Source organism: Coenobita brevimanus, chromosome 84, assembly GCF_032717465.1.
Source record: "Coenobita brevimanus isolate Jiangsu-jjx chromosome 84, ASM3271746v2, whole genome shotgun sequence".
Taxonomy (NCBI): Eukaryota; Metazoa; Arthropoda; class Malacostraca; order Decapoda; family Coenobitidae; genus Coenobita; species Coenobita brevimanus.
Genome location: NC_137037.1, coordinates 29,360,695 through 29,385,033, shown reverse-complemented (window position 1 = coordinate 29,385,033; position 24,339 = coordinate 29,360,695). Strand labels below are relative to the sequence as shown.

At 40.8% G+C, this 24,339-nt stretch overlaps 1 protein-coding gene across 1 annotated transcript in view; it reads left to right on the top strand.

Moving 5' to 3' along the window:
* The window catches only part of LOC145410113 (cell adhesion molecule DSCAM-like), a 172,570-nt gene that overhangs the window by 100,001 nt on the left and 48,230 nt on the right, over positions 1-24,339 (top strand). The window contains exons 5-6 of the mRNA XM_080280312.1: positions 11,317-11,453; positions 16,880-17,060. Coding sequence (XP_080136438.1) covers positions 11,317-11,453; positions 16,880-17,060 — 318 coding nt within the window. The remainder of the gene's footprint in view (positions 1-11,316; positions 11,454-16,879; positions 17,061-24,339) is intronic.

Here is a 24,339-nt window from a genome sequence, read left to right as displayed (position 1 = left end):
TTATTCCTAAGTCGTCCTTACTTTCTTTACGAGTACATTCCTTACACCGTCTATCAGTACAGTACTTCTTCATTCACGTACGTTATGTATTTATTATGTTCATTCCTCTTATAAATATCGTTCTATATGGACACAATGTCCTTCCCTCCTCAAACCTTATTTCTCACATTGTACTACTTTTAGTCCCATTTCTCCTTTAATCATCTTATATAACCTCAGTTTTAATAGTTAACTCTTATTTCTCTCTCCAAGACCTTCCTTTAATTCATGCATTCACTCTTTTCCATTCATATCCGAGCATCCCATCTTTGTTATCATACTCTCACTTCCTCATCACACTTACTTCTCACTGTGTTCCTCGTGACACCATTCATCGCATTCACCTTTATCCCTAACTCTTATTACCCATCCACCCTCTGTCTTTCTTAACTCTCTTCTTCACTCACATTCTTTCCCCAACTCCATCTATCACCACTTGTCCGTCATGCTTCACCATTCACTTTCGGTTCTTCTCTCACTTTTCTTCCACACATATCGCCATAGATCCCTTATCTCTTTATTCACTCTCGTTTCTTCTTACTGTTTCCTCCCTTCACAGCAGTTATAGTGTTCATTTCTTTTACTACCCCCCACATCTCTCTTCCTTTACTCCCCTTTCCCATATCCCTATTCCCTTTCTCTGTACCTCTGCTCTCACTGTGCCGTGACCTCCCACCATCCATCACCCAGGTTTGCCCTCTAGCACGGTGCATTGCAGTGGTAGTGGCGTAACGCCATCAATCATCAGTACACTAACTTTAATTCTGTTGTTCAGTCGTGCTGCCAGCAGATAACTTCAAGTCATGGAGAGAAAAGGTACATCTACAGTAAGCGATCCATTTCGACAAGTCTCTTGTGGGTTAAATATGATCATCTGGATACAGAAACAATGAAATTATGACAACGTCACGGTATTGAAGGGGTTAATAAGAATAATGTGACATACCCTTATACATAAATAATGGTCAGCACATCGTCTCGCCTGGCTTGGCAGTACCACTGTCAAGTGACCAAGCAAGGTCAGTATTTCCTTTATACTCTATGGTTGTACGACACTGTTTAACCGCTCTGGGAACTCTTTGATACCGTGAACTATCATTTTGTCTCCAGACTCATTTTAGTAACAGTGAGGAATCAGTTATTATTCTCGGGTGGATGAAAGGGAAGCCAGACATTTGCCTTTCTCACCCTGCCCGCAGTTTAGTGTGGAAAGGGTGTACAGTATGTGATCTTCGGAGTTTATTGATTTACCTACGAGTCTGTGCATCGATTAACTCATGAACAATGAACGGACCATCTTCAAACATTGCGCATGTGTTGGGTATGTGGAAGTGAGGAAGTGATTCGACTTTGGTGAAAATGCCTCAGGGTTAAGGGCCTTGAATTTGACCTTGAAAGCCCAAATTCAAGGTCATTCATATTATGAGGCCTGAAATCAGCCACACGGTGAGAGATCGATACATAGTTACTGTTAATCACTGATAGAAAGTCATATTTGAAGATCCTATTGACATCATCAGATGTGACCTTGGGTGACCTTGAAAGGTCAAAGTCAAGGTCACACATTTTGACTGCTTAAATCAGCACTTGCTTACTATTAGTCACTAATAGCAAATTATATATGGGGATTCTGTTGGCATCATACGATGTGACCTTGCATGACCTTGAAAGGAGAAACTGAAGGTCGACCAAGTTTTAATCTTTTAAATCTCAGAAACTGACATTTCTTTTGGTAACAGCGCTGTTATCAAGTCATAAAACTTCATGTAACTCAATTTCCTTTCATCCTAAGTGACTTTCACTCCAGTTCAGCCGGCGCCAGCGGGGTGTTGCGACCCTGGGTCACTTCGATCTACTTTATATTATTTTTACTGTCTTAAATGGCCCAAAATTTTGAAGATGATATTATGTGTCAGTGATTTCGTTCACATGATGCACATCACTTATCGCAGGACTTATAATATCTCATATCAAGTGACAAAAGCTGAATAGCATAAGCCAGTCGGCCTGCTCCTGTTACCCTATTGAATTATTTGCTTATGTTTTATTGCCCAAATTCACTTCCTAATGTTTCCAAAACTTGAAAATCTACGTTGAACCCCTACAATTCTTCCGAGGCTTCTTTGAGTTTCTGGAATCACTTTCAGGGCCATGATTTGCACCGCCTCGAAATGAATGCCAAAACACAGAAAGATCTTGCTGAAATACTGAATATGAATCAAGTAGATTGAAATTTATCTATTTATAGGCGGATACCTTAATACTGGAGGGGATAGCTATAAACAAACTGCCTGCATGTCATCTTGTTGCTCGCCGTCTGATGTCCTCCCTCAAGCTCACTCCACCTTATTCATACTCGTATACCTTCACCCCAAACATCTACTCCATTTTCTGTCTCCCCCTCCTCCTCTTCTTCTCATTCACATGCAGTCTCCTAGTCGACCTCATATTCACCATCCTCTCCGCACGAGAGACCATCTCGGGATACCTATCCTAACAGTTTCCTTTACAGTTACATCAACACCACAACGTTCCGTTCTTTCCTAACTCGATTGATTGTCAAGCAACATAACGGCATACCGGTATGCTTCTCTTAACACGTAACCAACTCAGATCCTCATGTGCTACTGACAGTAGCACATCGACACTATCGCTGTTTTTTTTTTTTTTTTTACATCCATTTCTGTAAGAGTATACTGGTGTTAGCACACCCACACTATTACTGGTGTTTTTTACATCCACACCTGTAAGGGTATACCGTATTGACGGTACCACATCCACATGATTACTGGTGTTTTTTTTTTTACATCCACTCCTATAACGGTATACTGACGGTAGCACATCCACACTATTACTGGTGTTCTTTTTACATCCACACCTGTAAGGTTATACTGACGGTACCACATACACACTATTAATGGTGGTTTTTACATCCACACCTGTACATTTATTTTAATACAGTATTTGAAGTTATTTTAAATGTAGTACAGTAGTAGGGTGGAGAAAACAGTCTTTACATAGTTTTTGCCATGTATAAGACAGACACTTATTGTGTGTGTGTGTGTGTGTGTGTGTGTGTGTGTGTGTGTGTGTCCACTGCTTTGTTCCAGTCTCTCCCTACTGTCATCATTTATTTATTTATTCTCTCTCTCTCTCTCTCTCTCCAAAAAGAATGAGATGTTTCTCCATGCTCACCTTCCTGTCTTCCCGCGTTATATCTACTTGTATATGTTTTATATCTGTTTCAAAGTAATAACGAATTTGATATTTTATTCTTGCTGCTGAAGGACGATTTTTATTCATGATTTCAGGTACCAGAACCACATCAGACCAAAACTTTTTTCAGTATGCGAGGGCTTTCAGATTAACTTGGCCTGACGACCTAATCTGACCTTGTTTCACCATCTGCTTTTCATTCCTCTTCTTCTTTGTCATGCATAGATCTAACTAAATCGTAATTTTCCGGTCTCCCACATGTTTTCTTGATTTCAACTGATCCTCTAACTTTCCTCCTCCTGTCACGCAACTTATTGCGCTTGACCTCAACTGTCCTCCATCTCTCTATACCCCTTGTTCTGAATCTAACGTAATCTGATTTGATCTAACGTTTCCCTCTCCTGGACGTATACATGACCTGACTCGAATCCATGTTCTTCGTCCTTCTTGTTCTTTACTTAACCTTGAGCTTCGACTTGCCTAACAAGATAAGTGACCTTGAATCTCATCTCATCTGACCTCTTGCCTTTCATCGCTCTTATTCCTCACCTAATCTTATTTTTTGTTACATTTAATCGTATATGCATAATAATAACTTGTGTTTTCCTTCAGGTATTACTGTGTCCCCCCCCCCCCTGTGGCGGAGGGAACACAATCTGGCCGCACTATAGGGTGGTACTACTACCCGACGTTCAGGTTGTGTAAGGAAGAATTCTGCCACCGTATTCCCTGCGTGTCGTAAATGGCGCCTAAAAGGGGCGAGATGAGGGGACTAGGGACCCCCTCCTCTGTTTTTTCAGTTCCTAAAAAGAGATAGGCCATAGTAAGGGATGGGGGATTGAATTATCCCCTTACCCTGAAGACTGGGTCTATGAATGTGCTTGGATATAGTACGATTAAAGTTAAAAGGGAGGAGATTGGGAGAATGTTTGTGAGAAGAAACTTGGATGTGTTAGCTTTGAGTGATACAAAGATGAAAGGGAAAGGTGAGTCTAAGTTTGGAAGTGTGAATGGAAGATAGTCAGGTGTTGATAGAGGAAGGGCAACAGAGGGTGTGGCTTTGTTAATGAGCCCGGAAGTATTGCAGTGTGTGATTGAATGGAAGGAGGTGTCATCGAGACTGATGTGGGTGAAAGCGAAATTTGAACTTGAGTTGTGGGTATTTGTGGGTGCATATGAGCCTGGTAGTGAAAGAGATGAAGAAGAGAGGGAGTCTTTCTGGAATGATGTTGATGAGTGTCTGCAGAGTTTTGGAGCGAATGTGAATGTGGTAATGATGGGGGATCTGAATGCTAGAGTGGGATATGTAGCAGTTGAAGCTGTAGTTGGTATGCATGGTGTGCCTGGAAGAAATGAAAATGGGGAACGAGTGATAGGGATGTGCGTTGAGCGAGAGACGGTGATTGGAAATACCTTGTTTGAGGAGAAAGATATTCATAAGTATACATGGGTGAGACAGGAGTGTGGAAGGGTTGTTGATAGAGCATTGATGGACTATGTGGTTGTCTCCAGGAATGTAATAGGAAGATTGTTGGATGTGAGAGTTTTGAGAGGGAAGGGTGGAGGTATGTCTGACCACTACCTGGTGAAGGGAAAGTTGAGAGAAGGTAAGGGATGGGTGAGAGCTAGGAGAGTTAGGTGTGGCAGGGAGGTTTTGAAAGTGAGTGACTTGGATAAAAGAGAGAAAATGATAGAGTATCAGGAGAAATTGAAAGATGAGTGGAACTCAGTGAAAGATCAGGAGAATGACACTGTGGAAGAGGAATGACAGTTGTTTAAGAGTGCTGTGGTGGGGCATGTGGAAGAGGTGTGTGGTGTGAGACGAGTGGGTGGTGGTGTAAGAAAGGGAAGTGAATGGTGGTGAGAGGAAGTAAGTATGGCTGTGGCTGAGAAGAGATGTGCATATGAAGTGTGGCTGCAGAGAAAGGATGAGGTGTCATATGAGAGGTAAAAGGAAAAGAGGAATAGGGCGAGAAGGGCTGTGTGTGATGCTAAAATGGCAGCAGATGAGAGGTGGGGTAGGCGGTTGACTGAGAATTTTCAACAGGATAAGAAAATGTTTTGGAAGGAGATGACAAGGGTGCGAAAGGGAGAGTCTGGGAAGGAAAAGCAGGTAAAAGCAGAGGATGGAAGGATGTTAACTGAGACGGGCGGAGTATTTTGAAAGATTGTTAAATGTAGAGGAGGAAAGGGAGGCTGAGATTGTGGCAGATGGAAGGGTGCAAGGAATAAATGTCATGTAGGAACTGAATGATTCTTTGATCAAGAGGGAGGAAGTGTAGGAGGCAGTAAAGGAATGAAAACAGGGAAAGCTGCAGGTATGGATGGGTGTGCTGTGGAATTCCTGAGAGGTGGTGGAGTGACCATTGTTGATTGGTTAGTAAGTTTGTTGAATGTATGCTTTGTGCAAGGTATGGTGCCAGTTGACTGGGCATGTGCTTGTGTGGTCCCATTGCATAAAGGTAAGGGTGATAAATATGAATGTACTAGCTTTAGGGGTATAAGTCTGTTGAGTGTTGTTGGTAAGGGATATGGTAGTGTTAATTAACCCCTTAACCGTGGGGCGTCTCTTTCGTGACGCTCGACCACAATGGATCATACCGCAGGGCGTCACTTTTGTGATTCTGTGTTATTTTGAATTATCCTGGGCTCTCAAGTGGTGGCTTGTATCATCTATCAGTACTGCCAATGTCCAACACTAGTCAGCACTCCAAATCTCATCTGTACTCCCATCCATTGTTGACAATTTAGCAATTTTACCCCCTTCATGACTCCCCTCCCTACCTGCCCTCCATTACCCTGTCCTCTCACCTTCCATGCCGCGCTGCGCTACGCAAATTTCCCCCGGATTTTTCCACAGATTTCATCCATTGAAATAAGCCCTATGCCCTATACTTATACAAAAAAACAGGTAAGTGATAATGTTATACACCAGGAATTGGCTAATTATCACCTGACAAAACCTCATGTGCATTCATTCGCTACATTACCACGGTAATTTCCCCTTTGAATTATGCCTTGTAATCGATGTCTGTAATAAAAATATATATCAGAAAGGAAGGGAGAAGCCTAAGTGACATTTACATTCACCTGGAACTACCTAGTTCTTTATGTATTGCCGAGATTTTCTACCTATAAAAAATTAGCATGTAAGTTTGCAGCAGTCAGCCTAAGTGTCATTGTCAACCCTTCCCTTCTCAGATAAGCCGCGGCATTTAGTTCCTTGTCCTCCACTGTAGTGAAACAATGTCGCACTCGTGCCCCGCCATTCCTGCCGCTTCTGCGCCCATTGCAAAGGGCCCCATGACCTCTACCCCTAAGAAAAGTAGTGAGGGAAGCAGGAAAGGCCTTAGTGACTCTGCAGTGGCACGTGAATTGGCAGAATTGTCCATGGTGATGATGGACAGTGATTTTGATGATTCAGGTGAATCGTGTGATGAGCCGGGTGAGGTTATCATGCCAGAAACTGCTACAACGAGTGCTTCAGTGTCGGAAGTAGTCTCTAGCTCCAAGGGAAAGGAGCCTTTAGTGCAGCAAGGCCAGGAATTTGGGAAGGGAGTGAAAAGGTGGCGTGTTAGCCCCAGAACAATGCCCCCACGTGACCCAGCCCGCCATGAGTCACGAGTGCATTCACCTCCCCATTCCCCAAGCCCCACTTCACTCATTTCTTCATCATCATCGGCTGAGTTATCTCCGGAGTCTTCGTCGTCGGAGTCACCACCAGCATCAACAGTGAAGGCAGGCCGTAGAGGTAGAGGTAAATCGAGGAGAGTGAAAAGTAGTGTAGCTAGTAGGGTAAGGGCTGCTAGTGCTGTACGGCAACCTAGGGTCAGTGCGAGTGACCTTGACCGAGATAAATCTGCCTCACAGCCAACCTCCACCACCACCACCACCACCCGCCCTACACCGCCACGACAGAGAATCCTGGACGCCTTTGCGTGGACAGAAGGGTCAGTTTTTGTGCCTGAAAATTTATTATTTGATGAGAGCTCCTCAGGAGTTCAGCCTGCCTTCACTATTGACGAAAATGCTGAGTGTGTGGACTACGTTTTGGCCTTCCTAGATGACGAAGTCATGCAGCACATATGTGATGAGACCAACAGGTATGAATCACAACGTGCTGCAAGTGGTACAGGTGCAGCCAAGATGCAACAGTGGTCCATGCTGGGAGTGCAGGAGCTGTATGTGTTCTTTGCCCTCATGCTTCTCATGCCACACTCCAAGAAGCATGAGTTGGAAGAATACTGGTCCATGGACCCCTTACTACCCTCACCCACCTTCAATAAGTACATGGCCAGAGATCACTTCCGGAACATCATGGGAAACCTGCACTTTGCCGACAACGATGTACCTTCCCAAACCGACCCACTCTGGAAGATCCGGGAGATTCTGAGCAGAATGAAGGATAAGTTTATGTCATTCTTCCACCCCTTTCAGAAGATTGTCATTGACGAATCCTTGGTTTTGTTCAGAGGACGTCTTCGGTTTGTTCAGTACATTCCAAGCAAACGCCATTGCTTTGGAATTAAGTTCTTTGTACTGTGCGACTGTAAGATGGGGTACATCCTTGACTTCGTCATATATTCAGCCAGCACTGTCGATCTGGATAAAACACACCCCCTTGGCTTCTGAAGCTGTGTAGTGAAAGTGCTCCTAGAAAAGTATTTTGGTGGGAATCATGTGCTGTATACAGACAACTACTATACAGCACCGAAACTTGCCAAATACCTTTCTGAGCACAGCATTGGCTCCTGCGGCACTGTGAAAAGTAATCGTGCCCACTTCCCCAAATTCCCAGAGGCAGGAACCTCGCAGCGTGGAGACGTGCACCAACGCAAATCTGAGAAGATGCTGGCAATACGGTGGCATGACAAGAGGGTCGTGCACATGCTCACCACCATACATAAGGGGGAGATGACAGACAGTGGGAAGGTCGACCGTAGGACAGGCGAACCTGTGATGAAACCTGATGCTGTGTTGGACTATAATATCAATATGCGGCTGGTGGACAAGTCCGACATGATGATTGGTGAGATCGACTGCCTCAGGAAGAATACTAGGTGGTACAGGAAAGTTTTTCTGCATCTCATAGATATGACGATGCTGAACGCCTTCATCCTGTACAAGATGAAGGTCAAGCCACCCAAGTCCTTCTCCCTGAGGTTGTTCGCCAGGATTTGTGTCCAGCAGCTGCTGGAAAGATATGGTAGGGTGACAGCAGCAACTCCAAGGCGCCATCCAGTAACACTTCCCGACCGACTTGAGCAGAGGGCGTATATGGATCGGCACAGACTTGAGCTTATGCCTGCCACAGGGAAAAGGAAGGCTGCGATTTGCAGGTTTCAGGTTTGTGCACATACCACCCGCCGCACACCTGAGCACAAACGCACCTCTTGGCAGCGCGCTGAGTGCCAGGTTCCCCTCTGTGTTACCTGCTTCTTCGATTACCACAGCCAGAAGCAATTTCAACAGTGCAAGTGTGAAAGCAGAATAATTTGGAAATAATGTGTAAATAGCAGGTGAAAGCAATGGATGTTCAGTACATATGATTGAACAGTGTATTATAGTTTTATCTTACTGAAAGTGACAGTGAATAACATAGTGTAAGTAAAGTTGAAGGGTAAATATTGAAAATAGAATAGAAAATGTAAATAGTAATGTAAGTAATTAGTAATATAAGAATATGAGTACAAATAATTTATGTTATAACAGTGAAAGTGAATCCGTGGCTCTCTACGTATTTTACTGAATGAAAAATTGAATGACTTCAGTGACAATAAACTAATACGACTGAAGGAAACTTATGGAGAAAGACTCCAGATATATATAAGTGTGACATAGTAATAGAAATATAAAGTGTGAGGGGTTTTATGAATAATAAATGACAGAGTGCCTAGAGCGAACTAGCGCAAGTGCGACGATCAGACGTGCTCGTAATTTCCATTGCTTTCAGTGTTTTTTTTTTTGGAGTATGGATCCCAAACTACTTGAAAATCATAGAGTAGTGTTTATAGTGTTTATATCTGGCTGTGGTAATCATATTACGGGTTGTCGGGAAGTGTAAAGTGGAGACTTCGTTACCCAACTTCAGAGGTCTCCACAAGTCCTACGGTAACAGACGAAGGCTCAACAAACATTCCAGGAGAAAGCTGAAGGTATGTGCCATAAGCATATTTAATTTTAATTTTCTAGGACTAATAACTGATTTTTGGCAAATATTTTTTGAGAGTCTGTTGGAGCCCGAATAACCCCTCGGGACACGCAAAACATTGGTAAACATGCCCGCGGTGTAGAAAAGAGTTAGAGAAGGTACAGAGGGAGTGATTGGTGATGAGCAGCGTGGCTTTAGGAGAGGGAGGAGATGCGTGGATCAGGTGTCTGCTGTGAGACAGGTGTGTGAAAAGTATTTAGCAAAAGCTAAAGATGTGTTTTGGGCGTTCATGTATTTAGAGGAAGCGTATAATAGAATTGATAGGGAGGCTTTGTGGACTGTTTTAAGATTGTATGGACTTGATGCTAGGTTACTACAAGGAGTGAAAAGTTCTTATGCAAATAGTAGAGCGTGTGTAAGACTGGGAAATACTGTGAGTGATTGGTTTCTCGTAAGAGTGAGGCTGCGGCTGGGATGTGTGATGTCGCCTTGGTTGTTTAATATTTATTTGGATGGTGTTGTAAGGGAGGTGAATGCACGAGTGTTAGAGGGAGGTCTGAGTCTGGTGAATGTTGAGTGTAGAGATTGGAATCTGAAGCAGCTGCTGTTTGCAGATGACACTGCACTTGTGGCTGATTCAGTGGAGAGATTGAGATAATTGGCTGAGGAGTTTGGAAGGGTTTATGAAAAGGAGGAAATTGAAAGTAAATGAGAATAAGAGTAAAGTGATGAAGTGTATGAAGTCGGTAGATGGTAGGAGGAGGAATAGAGTTTTAAATTGTGAATTGCTTGAGGAGGAAGAGTGTTTTAAGTATTTAGGATCACATGTTGCTGTGGATGGAAGAATAGATGCAGAAGTGAAGTCTAGAGTGAATGAAGTAGGAAAGGTGCTGGGAGGAATGAAAAAAAGTGTTTAGATGTCTTTTGCTTAGAATGGATGTAAAGGGAAGGCTGTATGAGGTTGTTGTGGTACCGACTGCGTTATATGGGGCTGAAACATGGAATATGAGTGTAGCAGAGAGGAAAAGTTTGAATGTAATGGAGATGAGGTGTCTGAGGAGTATGTGTAGAGTGACGCGTATGGATCAAGTGAGAAATGATGATGTGCGAAGAACTGGAGTTGTTCAGGAGATGGCTGATCGAGTTGAGCAGAGGGTGATGCGATGGTTTAGGTACATGGAAAGAATGGATAATGAGCGATTGATGAAAAAGATACCGTAACTAGATCTGATGTGAGAGGTGTAAGGCTGAGAGGAAGACCACGAATGAGATGGATGGACAGTGTGAAGAGAGTGTTAGATGCAAGAGGGATGTCTGTTGAGCAAGGAAGAGTGGCTGTGCATGATAGAAATGACTGGAGAGAATTTCTGAATGAATAAATGATGACGTAGCCCTAAAGGCATATTCTCCCACATTTTGTCTGATCAGTTGATCAGGTCAGGTGCGGGTAAGGGGATGGATCCATTATGATGTGGCAGGGGTAAACCAGCTCTGCTGTCGGGCCCTGCTTCCGATGTCACTGATTGCACTGCGCAGTTGACCTTCATATGATGTGGTGCGGTGAGGATCTGTCCCTTCTTCCCTTTGGGGCTAAGATGTGAATGAATGTGTTTGAGTGGATGAGTAAATTGAGAGTGTGTCGTCCTGTCTCGGCTACCTCCCTTTCCTTGGAGGAAGCAGCCTAGCTTTATAGATAGATAGATTACTGTCTCGATCTGACCTGACCGTGGACTAATTTCCCTTACATAAATGTATTTTCCTCCAGGTATGACTATGTCTTTTCCTCACCAAACCTTGATTAACTTCTTTTATCTACTCTCACTGGATCTAACCATTTATTTTTCATTCCTTTTTTCTTTATCTAACCTAACATATTGTTAACCTAATATTTCCTTTGTACAATTCCACAGGTTCTCCCTAATCTTCACACAGCCTGAGGATTGGCAACTGCGCATTAGGTATGTGCAGAGACGCGACGAGGGTACCTACCAGTGTCAAGTGTCCTCCCATCCTCCCCTTATACGCACCATACACCTCCAGGTCGTAGGTGAGTACCAGTGAACCCAGTGGACTGTAGGAATCAGGCCACTTCTTCCACACCATTAATGAGATAATTTCACAGGTTTGCAGTCTAAGAGTAAGGTGCATGAGGTGTTTTGTGATGTGAGGGGCTACTTTCCTGTGAAGGCACAGAGGTGTTATGAGGTCATGGAGGTGTTTGTGGGTTGTATATTGTGTCGGTATTGAAGTAAAGAAACAGGCCATGACCATCTAGCTGGGTGAATTATGTTTCCCGCAGAAAGGCACTATGGAGTAAATGAGTGATAAGGTTCATGAAGGATGTTGTTTGATTGATAGTTTTCAGTAGCTTCATTGGTTGCTTATTTGCGTGTATTTTTTTTTTTTACAGACACATGACATTCACAACTGTGATGCACTGGGGCGGGAGGGTGGGGTAGGAGTGTTGAGGGAGAGGGACACGAGACTTTGACACTTGACAGCCGGTACGAATGGCCCTCGTCATAGGCTTATTGTATGTGTATATTCATATTCCCAAAGATAGCATGGTTACTGAGGTAAGACATCCACAAGCTTTGATGAAGGGCAAATTTGGTAGAGGGAGTGAGGGAGGGCAGTGCAAACCTTTGACCTTTATTGCAGGCGTGTATTGTTTGCAAAGTAGTACATCGAGGGGTGTCCCAGTTACTGCATACTATACACCAACCTCAAGCTGTGCTGAGTAATGATGAACCCGGCAGCAGCATGCTGATAAAAACTATTATCAGTCTGTTTCAAGCAGTATTGTTCACAATAAAAACAAAATATTCTTGTGTTCCACTACAAATGAAAGATAATAGTAAAACCATAGTATCTGCCCTGTACAAGCAGTAATCTTAAATAAAATAATAGTATCCCTCCACCCCAGGCAGTACAGTTACGTCAGTAATAAAATTGTACTGTCCTGTCACTCTAAGCAGTAAATTTAAACATAAAGCCATTGTATCCTTTCACTCTAAGCAGTAAATTTAAACATAAAACTGTTGTATCCTTTCGCTAAAGCAGTTCAGTGTCTGTTCCAAGTCGTAACATTCAGTTAATAATAATATTTACCCGTGGGTTTGTGTCTGCATTGGACTGTGAAAATCCTCTTAATGTATTTTAATTCTTCTGCCACTGGAATGCACTAATAACAAAGTGAGATTAAATGTATGTGAGGGAAATGACAGTCATAGCAAATGTACAGCAGCCGTCATAGAATGAAGCATGGTAATGCTGTAAGTAAAGAAAAAAAAAAAAAGCTTTTCTGTGCATCCATATTATAAGATAAATGAATTCTAAGTGGAATAAGAGAGAAATGCTTGAATCTCTTCACGTACTCTGTGATTTTCTGTATTATTAGCTGTTTCAAAACGTTACATATTACTGTGGTGAGAGGACAGGTCACTTATTACCGGGTTCAGATCTGTCGCTTTGTTTCAGATACAGCTGTTATGTTGAAATGATTCTAGTCCTCTCGTGTTTGTCTCCTGATGAGTAAATTTTCAGATGTCTTTAAGGCTTCGCCTGACCCCCCATCCCTTCAATAACAAGATGCGGTGCCAGGGCACAGCAAACTCGTCCCCGGAAGTCATTTTAGAGCTGACATATAAACACAGCAGGATATCTAGTTTATGATGTCATATATCAAATTTAGAGTAAATCGGTTGAAAATTTACGAATATATGCCCTTTTGGAATTTTAGGCCCAACCCACCTGACATTAACCCTCCTTACCGCTATCTTGGGGGTGACCCCTATGATGTAATGATGCATGTTATAGGAAGATTTTACCTTTAGGTTTTGGTTTCATGTCGATATGACATATTTGAAAGGAGTTATGGCGAAAAAATATATATTAAAAAACATTTGTCTGGCCTACAACCTGGACTTCGGCCCAATTTGGCGCAGAATTTAATCAGGTGATCAGATGGTCATTGCTCATCATCCCTGTAATTTTAATCAAAATCGCACCAGTAGTTTTCACGTAAAGTTGTTAAGAGACATACAGACAGACAAACAAACAAACAGACAGACAAACAGTGTGAAAACAATACCCGTCCACGAGCATCCCCGGGGCGGGGGCGGATAATTATACGCTGCTGTAACCTGTCAGGCCCTGCTGTGGTGCTGTTGTTGTTTCCATGTTTGCCAGTAACATTGCATCCACCATATACAGAAAAAGTACTTCGCCTTCTGGTTCCCTCCCAAAATATATATATATATATATATATATATATATATATATATATATATATATATATATATATATATATATATATATATATATATATATATATGGAGCCTCAGTGGTAAAGTGTGCGTTTTCGTACACTGAAGAACGAGGGTTCGCGCCCCGCCAGGGTAATAAACTTTGGGAGCGTTCTTCTGGCCACGTACTACTTTGGCGGACATCAGGGGTGCTGTGGTTGAACCAGTGTCGCATACTATAAAGTATGCTTGCACCCAGTCGGCTTGCGCGGGCCGATTACACTTGGTTCACAGACTACACACACATCCAAAGCCACTCCAACAGAACAATTACACTTACAAGCACTTCTTACCCTACATACAATCTCTACTAGAGAGCCTAAGCCATTTGATAGAGATTCATTGGCTGTATCCTCCTCACTTCGGTAGGGGTAGGCCGGTCCTACAGTGGACATTCAAACGGCTGATGATGCTTACTCTGTTAATCTTTTCTCTCCGTTGGGCTCCTCCGGTCACAACCTTATTACCTTAACCTGTCCTATCGCTCCAGTACGGCCTGCGGACCCTCCAGGGAAACGTCGTCTCTGGCATTTTGGAGCTGCGGACTGGGAGGCCCTCAGGCAGTACTTCTTTGATTTTCCCTGGAATGATTATTGCTTCCATGGCCGTGAGCCATCTGAGTGTGCCTTGCGCATTACGGAGGTTATTCTCTCGGGCATGGAAGCATACATTCCTTTCTCATATCCTTTGACTAACGCAAGAAAGCCTTGGTTTAATCACGCTTGTTCTAATGCTGTCCGCAACAAGGAGAAGGCCTACAAAAGGTACCGGAGCCAACCCACCCCTGAATCACATAATCTTTACGTTTCTGCCCGGAATCGTGCTAAGTCTGTTCTTCGCTCTACTAAAAATAATTTCATCCATACTAAATGCTCTCAACTCTCCAACTCGAATTCTTCCCGCTCCTTCTGGCACCTTGCCAAAAATCTTTCTAACAACTTTACCTCATCATCCTTCCCTCCTCTTTTCTACTTTGATGGTTCTGTAGCTATTTCTTCTACTGATAAAGCAGATTTCTTCGCACAGACTTTCTCCTCCAATTCCACCTTAGACGATTCCGGTGCTGTTCCTCCATCACTTCCCCTCTGACTTCCTCATGGCTGACATTAAAATTTCTTCAGTTGATGTATTTTCTGCCATTACTGGCCTCAGTACTAACAAGGCATATGGGCCTGATGGGGTCCCTCCTGTTGTTCTCAAAACCTGTGCTTCTGTGCTTACACCCTGCCTAGGCAAACTATTTCGCCTTTGTCTGTCAATTTGTACCTTTCCTTCTTGCTGGAAGTTTGCTCTCATTCAGCCAGTCCCAAAGAAGGGTGACCACTCCCAACCCTCCAACTATCGTCCAATTGCTTTAACGTCCTGTATTTCAAAAGTTTTCGAGTCAATTCTTAATAAAAAAATTTTAAGGCATCTTTCCTATCACAACCTTCTTTCCGATCGTCAGTATGGGTTCCGTCAGGGACGCCCACTGGCGATCTTCTCACCTACCTTTCAGACTCCTGGTCATCCTCCTTTCGGGACTTTGGCGAAAGCTTTGCCATTGCACTTGACATCTCAAAGGCTTTCGATCGAGTCTGGCATAAATCTTTAATTTCCAAACTGCCCTCCTACGGTTTCTATCCTTCTATCTGTACCTTCATCGCTAGCTTCCTTTCTGGTCGTTCTATAGCTGCTGTCGTAGACGGCCATCGTTCTTCTCCTAGATCTATCAACAGTGGTGTTCCTCAGGGCTCTGTCCTATCACCAACTCTCTTCCTTTTATTCATCAATGATCTTCTGAGCTGTACATCTAACCCTATCCACTCATACGCTGATGACTCCACCCTCACCTTTCCATTCGGTTCCCGCAACGCCCATCTCAACAGTTACTTCAAGAAACAAGGGATGAGGCTATGGCACACCTAATGTCTGACTTGGCTCATATCTCTGACTGGGGTAAAAATAATATGGTTGTCTTTAATGCTTCTAAGACTCAGTTCTTACACCTATCAACCCGACAAAATCTTCCACAGGTATACCCACTAATGTTTAATAATATTCAGATTAATCCTGCATCATCCTTGAACATGCTTGGGGTTTCATTTACTCGGGACTTATCTTGGAAAGATCATATTACGTCTCTTGTAAAATCTGCTTCCAAGAGATTGGGTGTGCTAAGCCGACTCCGCTCTTTCTTTACCCCTGCACAATTGTTGACTCTATACAGGGGTTTTATCCGCCCCTGTGTGGAGTACAACTTCTCATGTGTGGGGAGGCTCCCCACATACAGCTCTTCTCAATAGGGTGGAGTCAAAGGCTTTTCGTCTCATTAACTCTCCTCCTCTTACTGACTCCCTTCAACCTCTGTCTCTTCGCCGCACTGTTGCATCTTTATCTCTTTTCTATCGCTACTTTAATGGTCACTGCTCCTCTGAACTGTCTGCTTGCATTCCTCCACCTCTACGACGGGCGCGTAGCACCCGTCTGGCAGCAAACTCTCATCCCTTTTCTGTCCAACTCTCTAATGCAAGAGTTAACCGTTACTCCCAGTCTTTCATTCATGCAACAGGTCAGCTCTGGAACTGTCTCCCTCTGTCTGTATTTCCTCCTGCCTATGATCTCCAGTCTTTCAAACGCAGTGTGTCCAGGCATCTCAAAATGATCGGATCTTGAATTTGGCTCTCTATTGTATTTTGTTTTTCTCTTGGAGGGAACTGTTACTGCGGGCTCATGGCCTTTGGTTCCTTCTTCCTCGCATAAAAAATATATATATATATATATATATATATATATATATATATAATCATAGTTCATTCCGTCGATAGTGTTTCGGAATCCTAACGCATTACATGGCGCGATACTCCCCCCCTCCCCCCGAGTGCTGTATTTCTCCTGTTCTCCCAATTTTGGTACCTAGTCTCATGAACTGAATGCCATTATCTTTTTCTTATCAGTATTTATCTGTCTCTCTCCTTTACTTCGTATTCATGTTTTTTTTTTTTTTTCGTTTCCTCTGCCCACCGAGACGTTCATACAGATCTTGGAGGACTGTGGTATGGAGGCAGACTTCTTCACATTTGCCTTCTTCTTAGTCTTCTCTCTCGTCCTATAATCTGCCTTCTTGTTCTTGTTCTTGTTCTTCTTAGTAGTAGTAATAACCCTTTTCCCTCTCGTACCTTTACAGAGGCGTCCATACAGATCCTGGACGAGCGTGGTGTGGAGGTGGGTGAGAAGTTCTACCGTGTGGGGTCAACGATGGAGCTGCAGTGCCGAGTGTCAGACGTGCCCACCGCCACGGCCCTGCACATCGCATGGTACCATCATGACCACAGACTTAATTATGACGACTCCCGCGGTGGTGTCAGGTGAGAGGGGGTGTCAGGTGGGAGAGTGGAATATGAGGTGGCATACGGTAGGGTAACATAAAGTGAGGTAGCACTAAATGAGAGGCAGCCTAAGGTGATGTGACAGAAGGTGAGAGGTGGATTATGAAGTGGTGTGGCTCAGGTATAAGGTTTCATAAGCCACATGGGTGCGAAGCATTGTAAAATGATAGAACATGTAAGCTGAAAAGTGATGCATGTCACGAGATGGTTAAAATGAAGTAGCTTGACATGATGTGGCATTAAGGAAGATTATAGAAAGATTGTGTATTGTTTTATTCCCGTCGAGTCTGGCACCCCACAAACTAAAGGCGTTAAGCTCGTAAAACAGATTATATTACTTTGTTTTACCAACAAGAATCTAAGCTTAAGCAGTGTATAAAACGGTTTTGAAATATGAGTCTACTTTGATTTTGACTATAGTCGGTTTCAGGGAGTTTGACGCACTAGTTTTGCCAACTGAGAACAGATGGAATTGGTAACACTGCCCGATGCTCTAGCTAGGGCGGTGATTGGTCAATTCCCGTCGTGTTTGACCGTGCACCAAATTGATTTTGTATTCCAACAAAGCCCCTCAATTATTTGTAAGATACCGGATTATACAGATACTTATTAAAGGAATGATATCTATAATGGTAATTATGTGCCTTTTGAATGATTAGAGATAAACCTGAGCGACAATGATAACAAAACTAAGTAAAGTCACAACTAGACGCATACGGACAAGTCAGGAGCTAATTTATTAGTTTAAATTCATGATGTTTGATTTCGTTCACACTGTACGCGGTTTTGTTATAGCAGCATAGTTCAGCAATTATTTTCTCATGGGGTTTGCCTTTATCTTACTTTCCCTTCTTCCACCATTAACAAAAATTCGGTTCATCCTACAGTGATGTAATCCATTACTTTCCCGGCTCCTCTCTGTCGAAGGAGAGCGTGCATGGTGGCCAGGGGTAGAGTGTTCGTCTGTCAGTCTTTATGTCTGTCTCTTATGATACTTATGAAAATGTTCAGGAAAATCAAACACCAAACTTATTAATGTAGGAAATAATATTACTGAATCTGAGTATGAATACAAACATAAATGCAGATTTTTAAAGCTACTGTTACCTATGAAGGTAATGAAAATGTGTATGTACACTATTTATATTGAGAATAGCATGTATTGGCCCAAGTGAGGTGTGTGTTCTTACCTAATTGTTCTTACCTAATTGTATCTTTACAGGAATGGGTCAAGCTCGTACTGTCCCGTGTCTTAAACCATATTTATCGTACATATCCTTAAATTTGTGAATTGTTTTGGCACACACACTATTTCATTCGGTAGTGCATTCCATTGATCAATTGCTGTGTTTGGGAAACTGAATTTCCTTACGTCTTTATCACCTCTTTTCTTATGCAGTTTTTTGCAGTGTCCTCTTGCTGATGCTTCTCCATATGTTAAGTAATCATTTATGTCTATTTTCTCCTTTCCTGATATGCATTTATATAGCATTATCATGTCACCTCTTTTCCTTCTCTCCTGTAGAATTGGTAGATTCAGTTTATTTAGTCTTTCTTCGTAGCTTAGGTCCCTTAAGCTTGGTGTCCATCTTGTAGCGGCCCTTTGAACTTTTTCAATCTTGTCTATATGCTTTTTAAGATGAGGACTCCAGACTACTGATGCATATTCCAGGGTTGGTCTAATGAATGCTGTTATTATCCTTCTTAGCATGTCTTCATTTATATATGTGAATGCTATTCTCATATTTGCAAGCAGTGTATACATGTTCCGTACCTTCTCGCTGATGTGTTCAGCCGGAGATAGTCTGTTATTGATAATTACACCTAGGTCTTTCTCTCTTTCTGATGTGTATAGGGTTTTATTTCCTAACATATAATCCCAATCAGGTCTTTTTCCACTTTTACCAAACTTGATTACATGACACTTGTCCACATTGAATTCCATTTGCCATGTATTACTCCATTCATGAAGTTTATTTAATTCTTCTTGTAGCTCTTTACAAGAGTCTGTGTTAGTAATTCTCCTTTGTATTTTTGCATCATCTGCAAACATATTCAGATAGCTCTCATTTCCAGTGTTACTGTTTATATGATTTATATACACTAAAAACATGATTGGTGCCAGCACTGAACCCTGTGGTACTCCACTAGTCACTTCTTTCCATGATGAGTAGTTTCCTCTTAGTACTGTCCTCATTTCTCTTTTTATGAGAAAGTCTTGCATCCAACAAAACAGTTTGCCTAGAATTCCTCCTTGATGGTACAGTTTCCATAAAAGTCTTTGGTGTGGTACTGTGTCAAAAGCTTTCTTGAAATCTAAATAGATACTGTCCACCCATCCTTCCCTTTCCTGTATTGTGTTTGTTACTCTGTCATAGTAGCTCAACAGATTAGTAACACATGATTTTCCTTTTCTGAAACCAAACTGTCTTTCTGTTATCATACTGTGTTCTTCTAGATGGTTTACCCAAGCTTTTCTTATAAGTTTTTCTAATACCTTGCTTACAACACTGGTCAGTGATACAGGTCGGTAGTTGAGTGGATTTTGTCTATTTCCTTTCTTGAATAAGGGGACAATATTTGCTTTTTTCCAAATATCAGGTAGTTTACCTTGACTCAAGGATTTCTTGAAAATTAAAAATAATGGTTTACTTAACTCCTTTGCACATTCTTGTAATACCCAACATGAAATTTCATCAGGACCACTTGCTTTTCCTCTGTCTAATCTACTTAACTCCTCCTGTATTACTTTTTCTGCTATTTGTATATCTGGTAGTATGTGTGGACATGCGTGTTAAACATAGTCCCTCTCAAAATTTTTTCTTCTGTAAAAACTAATTGGAAATTCTTATTTAGTGCTTCACAAATATCATTCTCTTGTGTATAAGTGATTCCCTCGTCCGTAATGGATTGTATTATATCTTTTACTTTAGTTTTGCTTCTGATATAGCTGTAAAACAGCTTTGGTTGATCACTACTTTTATTTATTATATCCTCCTCAAACTGTTTTTGGGCTTCCCTCCTTATTCTTGTATAGTCGTTTCTTGCCTGTTTGTAATTATTATACGCTCTTTCTCTATTGTGTCTTCTGTATCTATTCCACAACAAATCTCTTCATTCTTTTAATTTTTTACATTCTGTATTGAACCATTTCTGTATTTTTTTATCTGCTTCTTTGTGCTGTGGGATGTACTTCTGGACTCCTGTTTCATAAAATTCACAAAATTTTTTATATACAGCATTTAAATCTTGTCCTCTAAGCTCATTTTCCCAATCAACTTCTAAGAAATACTTCTTTAGGTCTTGATAATTTCCCTTTTTATAGTTTAGGCTCTTTTTGTAACTATCATTGCTGTTTACTATGTCATATGCTATCCTGAAGTTATAATTTAGTACTGCATGATCGCTTTTGCCGAGTGGAGGGTGATATATTAAATTGTCAATATCATTTTCTTGCCTTGTAAATATTAGATCTAGCACTGAAGGTACATCAAGTCCTCTTTTTCTGGTGGTTTCCCTCACATGTTGCGTTAAGAAAAACTCTTGTACAAGATCCAGGAGCTTTTGGTCCCAACAGCTTTCTTGGCTATTTATATCTAGAGTATTCCAATTTATATTTGTATTGAAGTCCCCAGTTAGTATAATTCTTTCCGATTTCTCTTCCATTTTATGTAGCAATGATCTTACACTCTGAATTGTACTCTCTCCCAGGTCCTCATATTCGTCTCTTTCCCATTTGTTTGATCTGGGTGGCATGTACAAATTGGCTACAATTACTTTACCTTCAGATGTGTCGATCTCTACTGCAATCAGTTTTACTTGTGATGGTATATCTAGTTTTATTTCCTTGACTTTTAGATTTTTCTTAGTTAATATTATAATTACTCCTCCTTTTTAAAAATATCTGTCTCTTCTCCATATATTGTATTCCTCTAAGTTTAGTATGTCATTTGATATCCTTGGTATTAATTTTGTTTCAGTTAGGCATATTATTTGTGGTTCATTTTCTCTGACATAATCATTCATCTCTAGTAATTTAGATACCATTCCATCCACATTTGAGAACATCAACTTTATCATCTTGTTTATATACTTGTCATGACATGGTTCTACTACCTTCCTCCTTTTTCTTCCATCCTGTTTGTGTACCACTTTCGTACCTGCAATCCTATTACTTTGTAAAAAAATTTCTTCTTCTCTTCTGATCTTCCCTCATTTTTTGTTTTTGCTTCCTCCCTTTTCTCTTTCAGTAATTCCAGTTCCTCTTATGTTAGGCATCTTTTTATCCATACATTTTTGAACTCCTCTTTTTCCTTAAGATTCTTTGCATTTTTTAGTATCTCTTCCACAGTGTTTACACTCTGGAAAGTCACCTTTAGAGGTCTTGTCTTGCTTTTCTCGTATTTCCCTAACCTTTTGTGTTCCTCTATGTCTTTACTACAGATTTCTTCTGATACTTCTTTCAGTAAGCTCATTACATTTGCCATCTTCTTTTTGTCTCTTGTGATCTTGTTTTTAACTTCTTCCTCTTCTATACCAGTGATTACTATTGATTTGTTTATCTCTACTGAATCTGTGACTAACTTTGGATTGTTTTGGATTATTCTTTTCACCTCCTTTTTAATGCTTTTTTCCTCCACCCTTGTTTCTAAGTCTTTCTTTACTTTCACCATTTCAGCATACGTGGTTTCTACATCATTTTTGTAGCTTTGCACAGCTTCATTCACTTGTGTTATCTTCTCCTCAGTATCACTGCTCTGGTCAATAAGACTGCTAACTTGCCTAATTGTCTCTGTGTCATTTTTGAACTCTTCCATAACACTCTCGTGATTGACTACTGCACTTGCCATTTCACTCATTTTCTTCCTAAGTGTACTCAATTCCACTGTTAGTTCACTGATGGTTGTGTCTTTCTTATTTGCCTCCCTTCCTAGTTTTTCTATTTCTTCCTTTTGCAAATGCATCTGCTTCTTTATTTCATCAGTTTCATTTTTGAAAGCCATTTCTAGTTTGTTTACACGTTCAACCAGTCTATTGTGAGTCTCTACTTCAACCAGTTCTTGGTAGAAATCATCATTTTGCATTTTACCTTTATCCCTTTTCTTTTCCAAATTTGTTTTACTGAAGTATGTATCCATTTTGCAATACTTAAAGTGCAAAGCATGTACTTACAATCTCCGTGTTGTTGTAGTCTAAAGAAACCTCAGAGATGACTCATCGTATTCTTTCATCTTGGTTCTACTTCCCATTTGAACAAGTCTTGTTTAAACTCATTATGTTTTTTTCTTTTAATAATGAACAATCATTTAGTGTAACCTGGTACTGAGCTTGACTCATACAAAGATACTATTTAGGTAATGCCACTGGCCGTGATGATTTGGTACGGAGCACCGGTGTCGCACGTCCGCCTAGATTGAATCCCTGTGTGTGTGTGTGTGTGTGTGTGTGTGTGTGCTTACATAAATCATTATTATTAGAAGGTAAGCTAGGCATATCAAGGGTAAGGTTGTATATTGGTAGATGAAGTAATGAAGGGCATGGTGTAGACTGTAGACTGTGACACTGTGTAGTAGTAGTGGGAATAGTATTCGAGCATATTCGAGCCTTTACAGGACCTCGGGACCACCTTGCTATGAATGTCTGAATTCCCGCCATAGTCACTGACTGAGTCCGTATGCGTCCAGTTGCGACTTTGTTTTGTTATCAGTGTCGTTCAGATTTATCTCTGATAATTTAAATGGCACATATTTATCATTAACGATATCATTGCTTTAATATGTGTCTGTATAATCCGGTATCTTACAAATAAATGAGGACCTTGGTTGGAATACAAAGTCAGTTGGTGCACGTTCAAACACAATGGAAATTGACCAATCACAGCCCGAGAGCATCACTCAGTGTTACCAAATCCATCTGTTTTCAGCTGGCAAAATCAGCGCGTCAGACTCTCTGGAATTGACTATAGTTAGGGGCTGTTGGGAGTATGGAAGTCTTGCTGGATTTATCAAGCTGTACAGTATACTGTATATTGGTGTGACATTAGTTTATTAGAGAAAAATCATGGCTAGTGTCTGTCTGAGATCCTTGTTTTTCTACTTGCAGTCACTGTTTTTGCTCAGAGTCTAAACACCCAGCAGATCCCTAATACAGGAAAATACACAACGAATTGTAGTGCAATGACATAATACGCTCTACTTACGAAATATATAATTCCTGTGTACTTACTGTTCACCCTTACCAGAATATATATATATATATATATATATATATATATATATATATATATATATATATATATATATATATATATATATATATATAGATATATATATAATTGTTAGGACACACACACACACACACACACACACATATATATATATATATATATATATATATATATATATATATATATATATATATATAAATAATTGTTAGGACACACACACACACACACACACACATATATATATATATATATATATATATATATATATATATATATATATATAATTGTTAGGACACACACACACACACACACACACATATATATATATATATATATATATATATATATATATATATATATATATATATATATATATATATATATATATATATATATATATATATATATATATATATATATACACTGGACACACACACACACACACACATATATATATATATATATATATATATATATATATATATATATATATATATATATATATATATATATATATATATAATTGTTAGGACACAGTGGAGCTAAAGTCCTAGCTGACTGCCTGAAGAGTAAGGTAAAGTGCGCGACGGAGGTATCAGAGTACAGAGGGGGCAGCCAGTCAAACCAAGTCGCAAGCTCAAAAAGAGGAAAACAGTAATAAAGTCTAAAATAAATGGCAGTGACTAAGAAGATGGGGGAATGAAATAAGCAGTAAGAATACTTAACTTACTTTACTCAGCACAGACTGAAAGCCACAAAGAGAACAAATTCAGACAGGCTCGAAAGCGACTGTCAACCTAAGACCTGCAGAAATTATCGTAACGTTCCAAAGAACAATGAATAAGGTAAACCAGAACCCTGAAACTAGCCCGAGGGTTATGAAACTGCTGGGGAGGGGGTCCCTATAACAACACAGTCTAAAAATAAAAACAAAATACTAACCGCTTGGGCAATAAAGACTGGCAAAAACTGTGAGGATCTGTCCCTACTCCCCTTGGGGCTAAGATGTGAATGAAATGTGTTTGTGTGGAT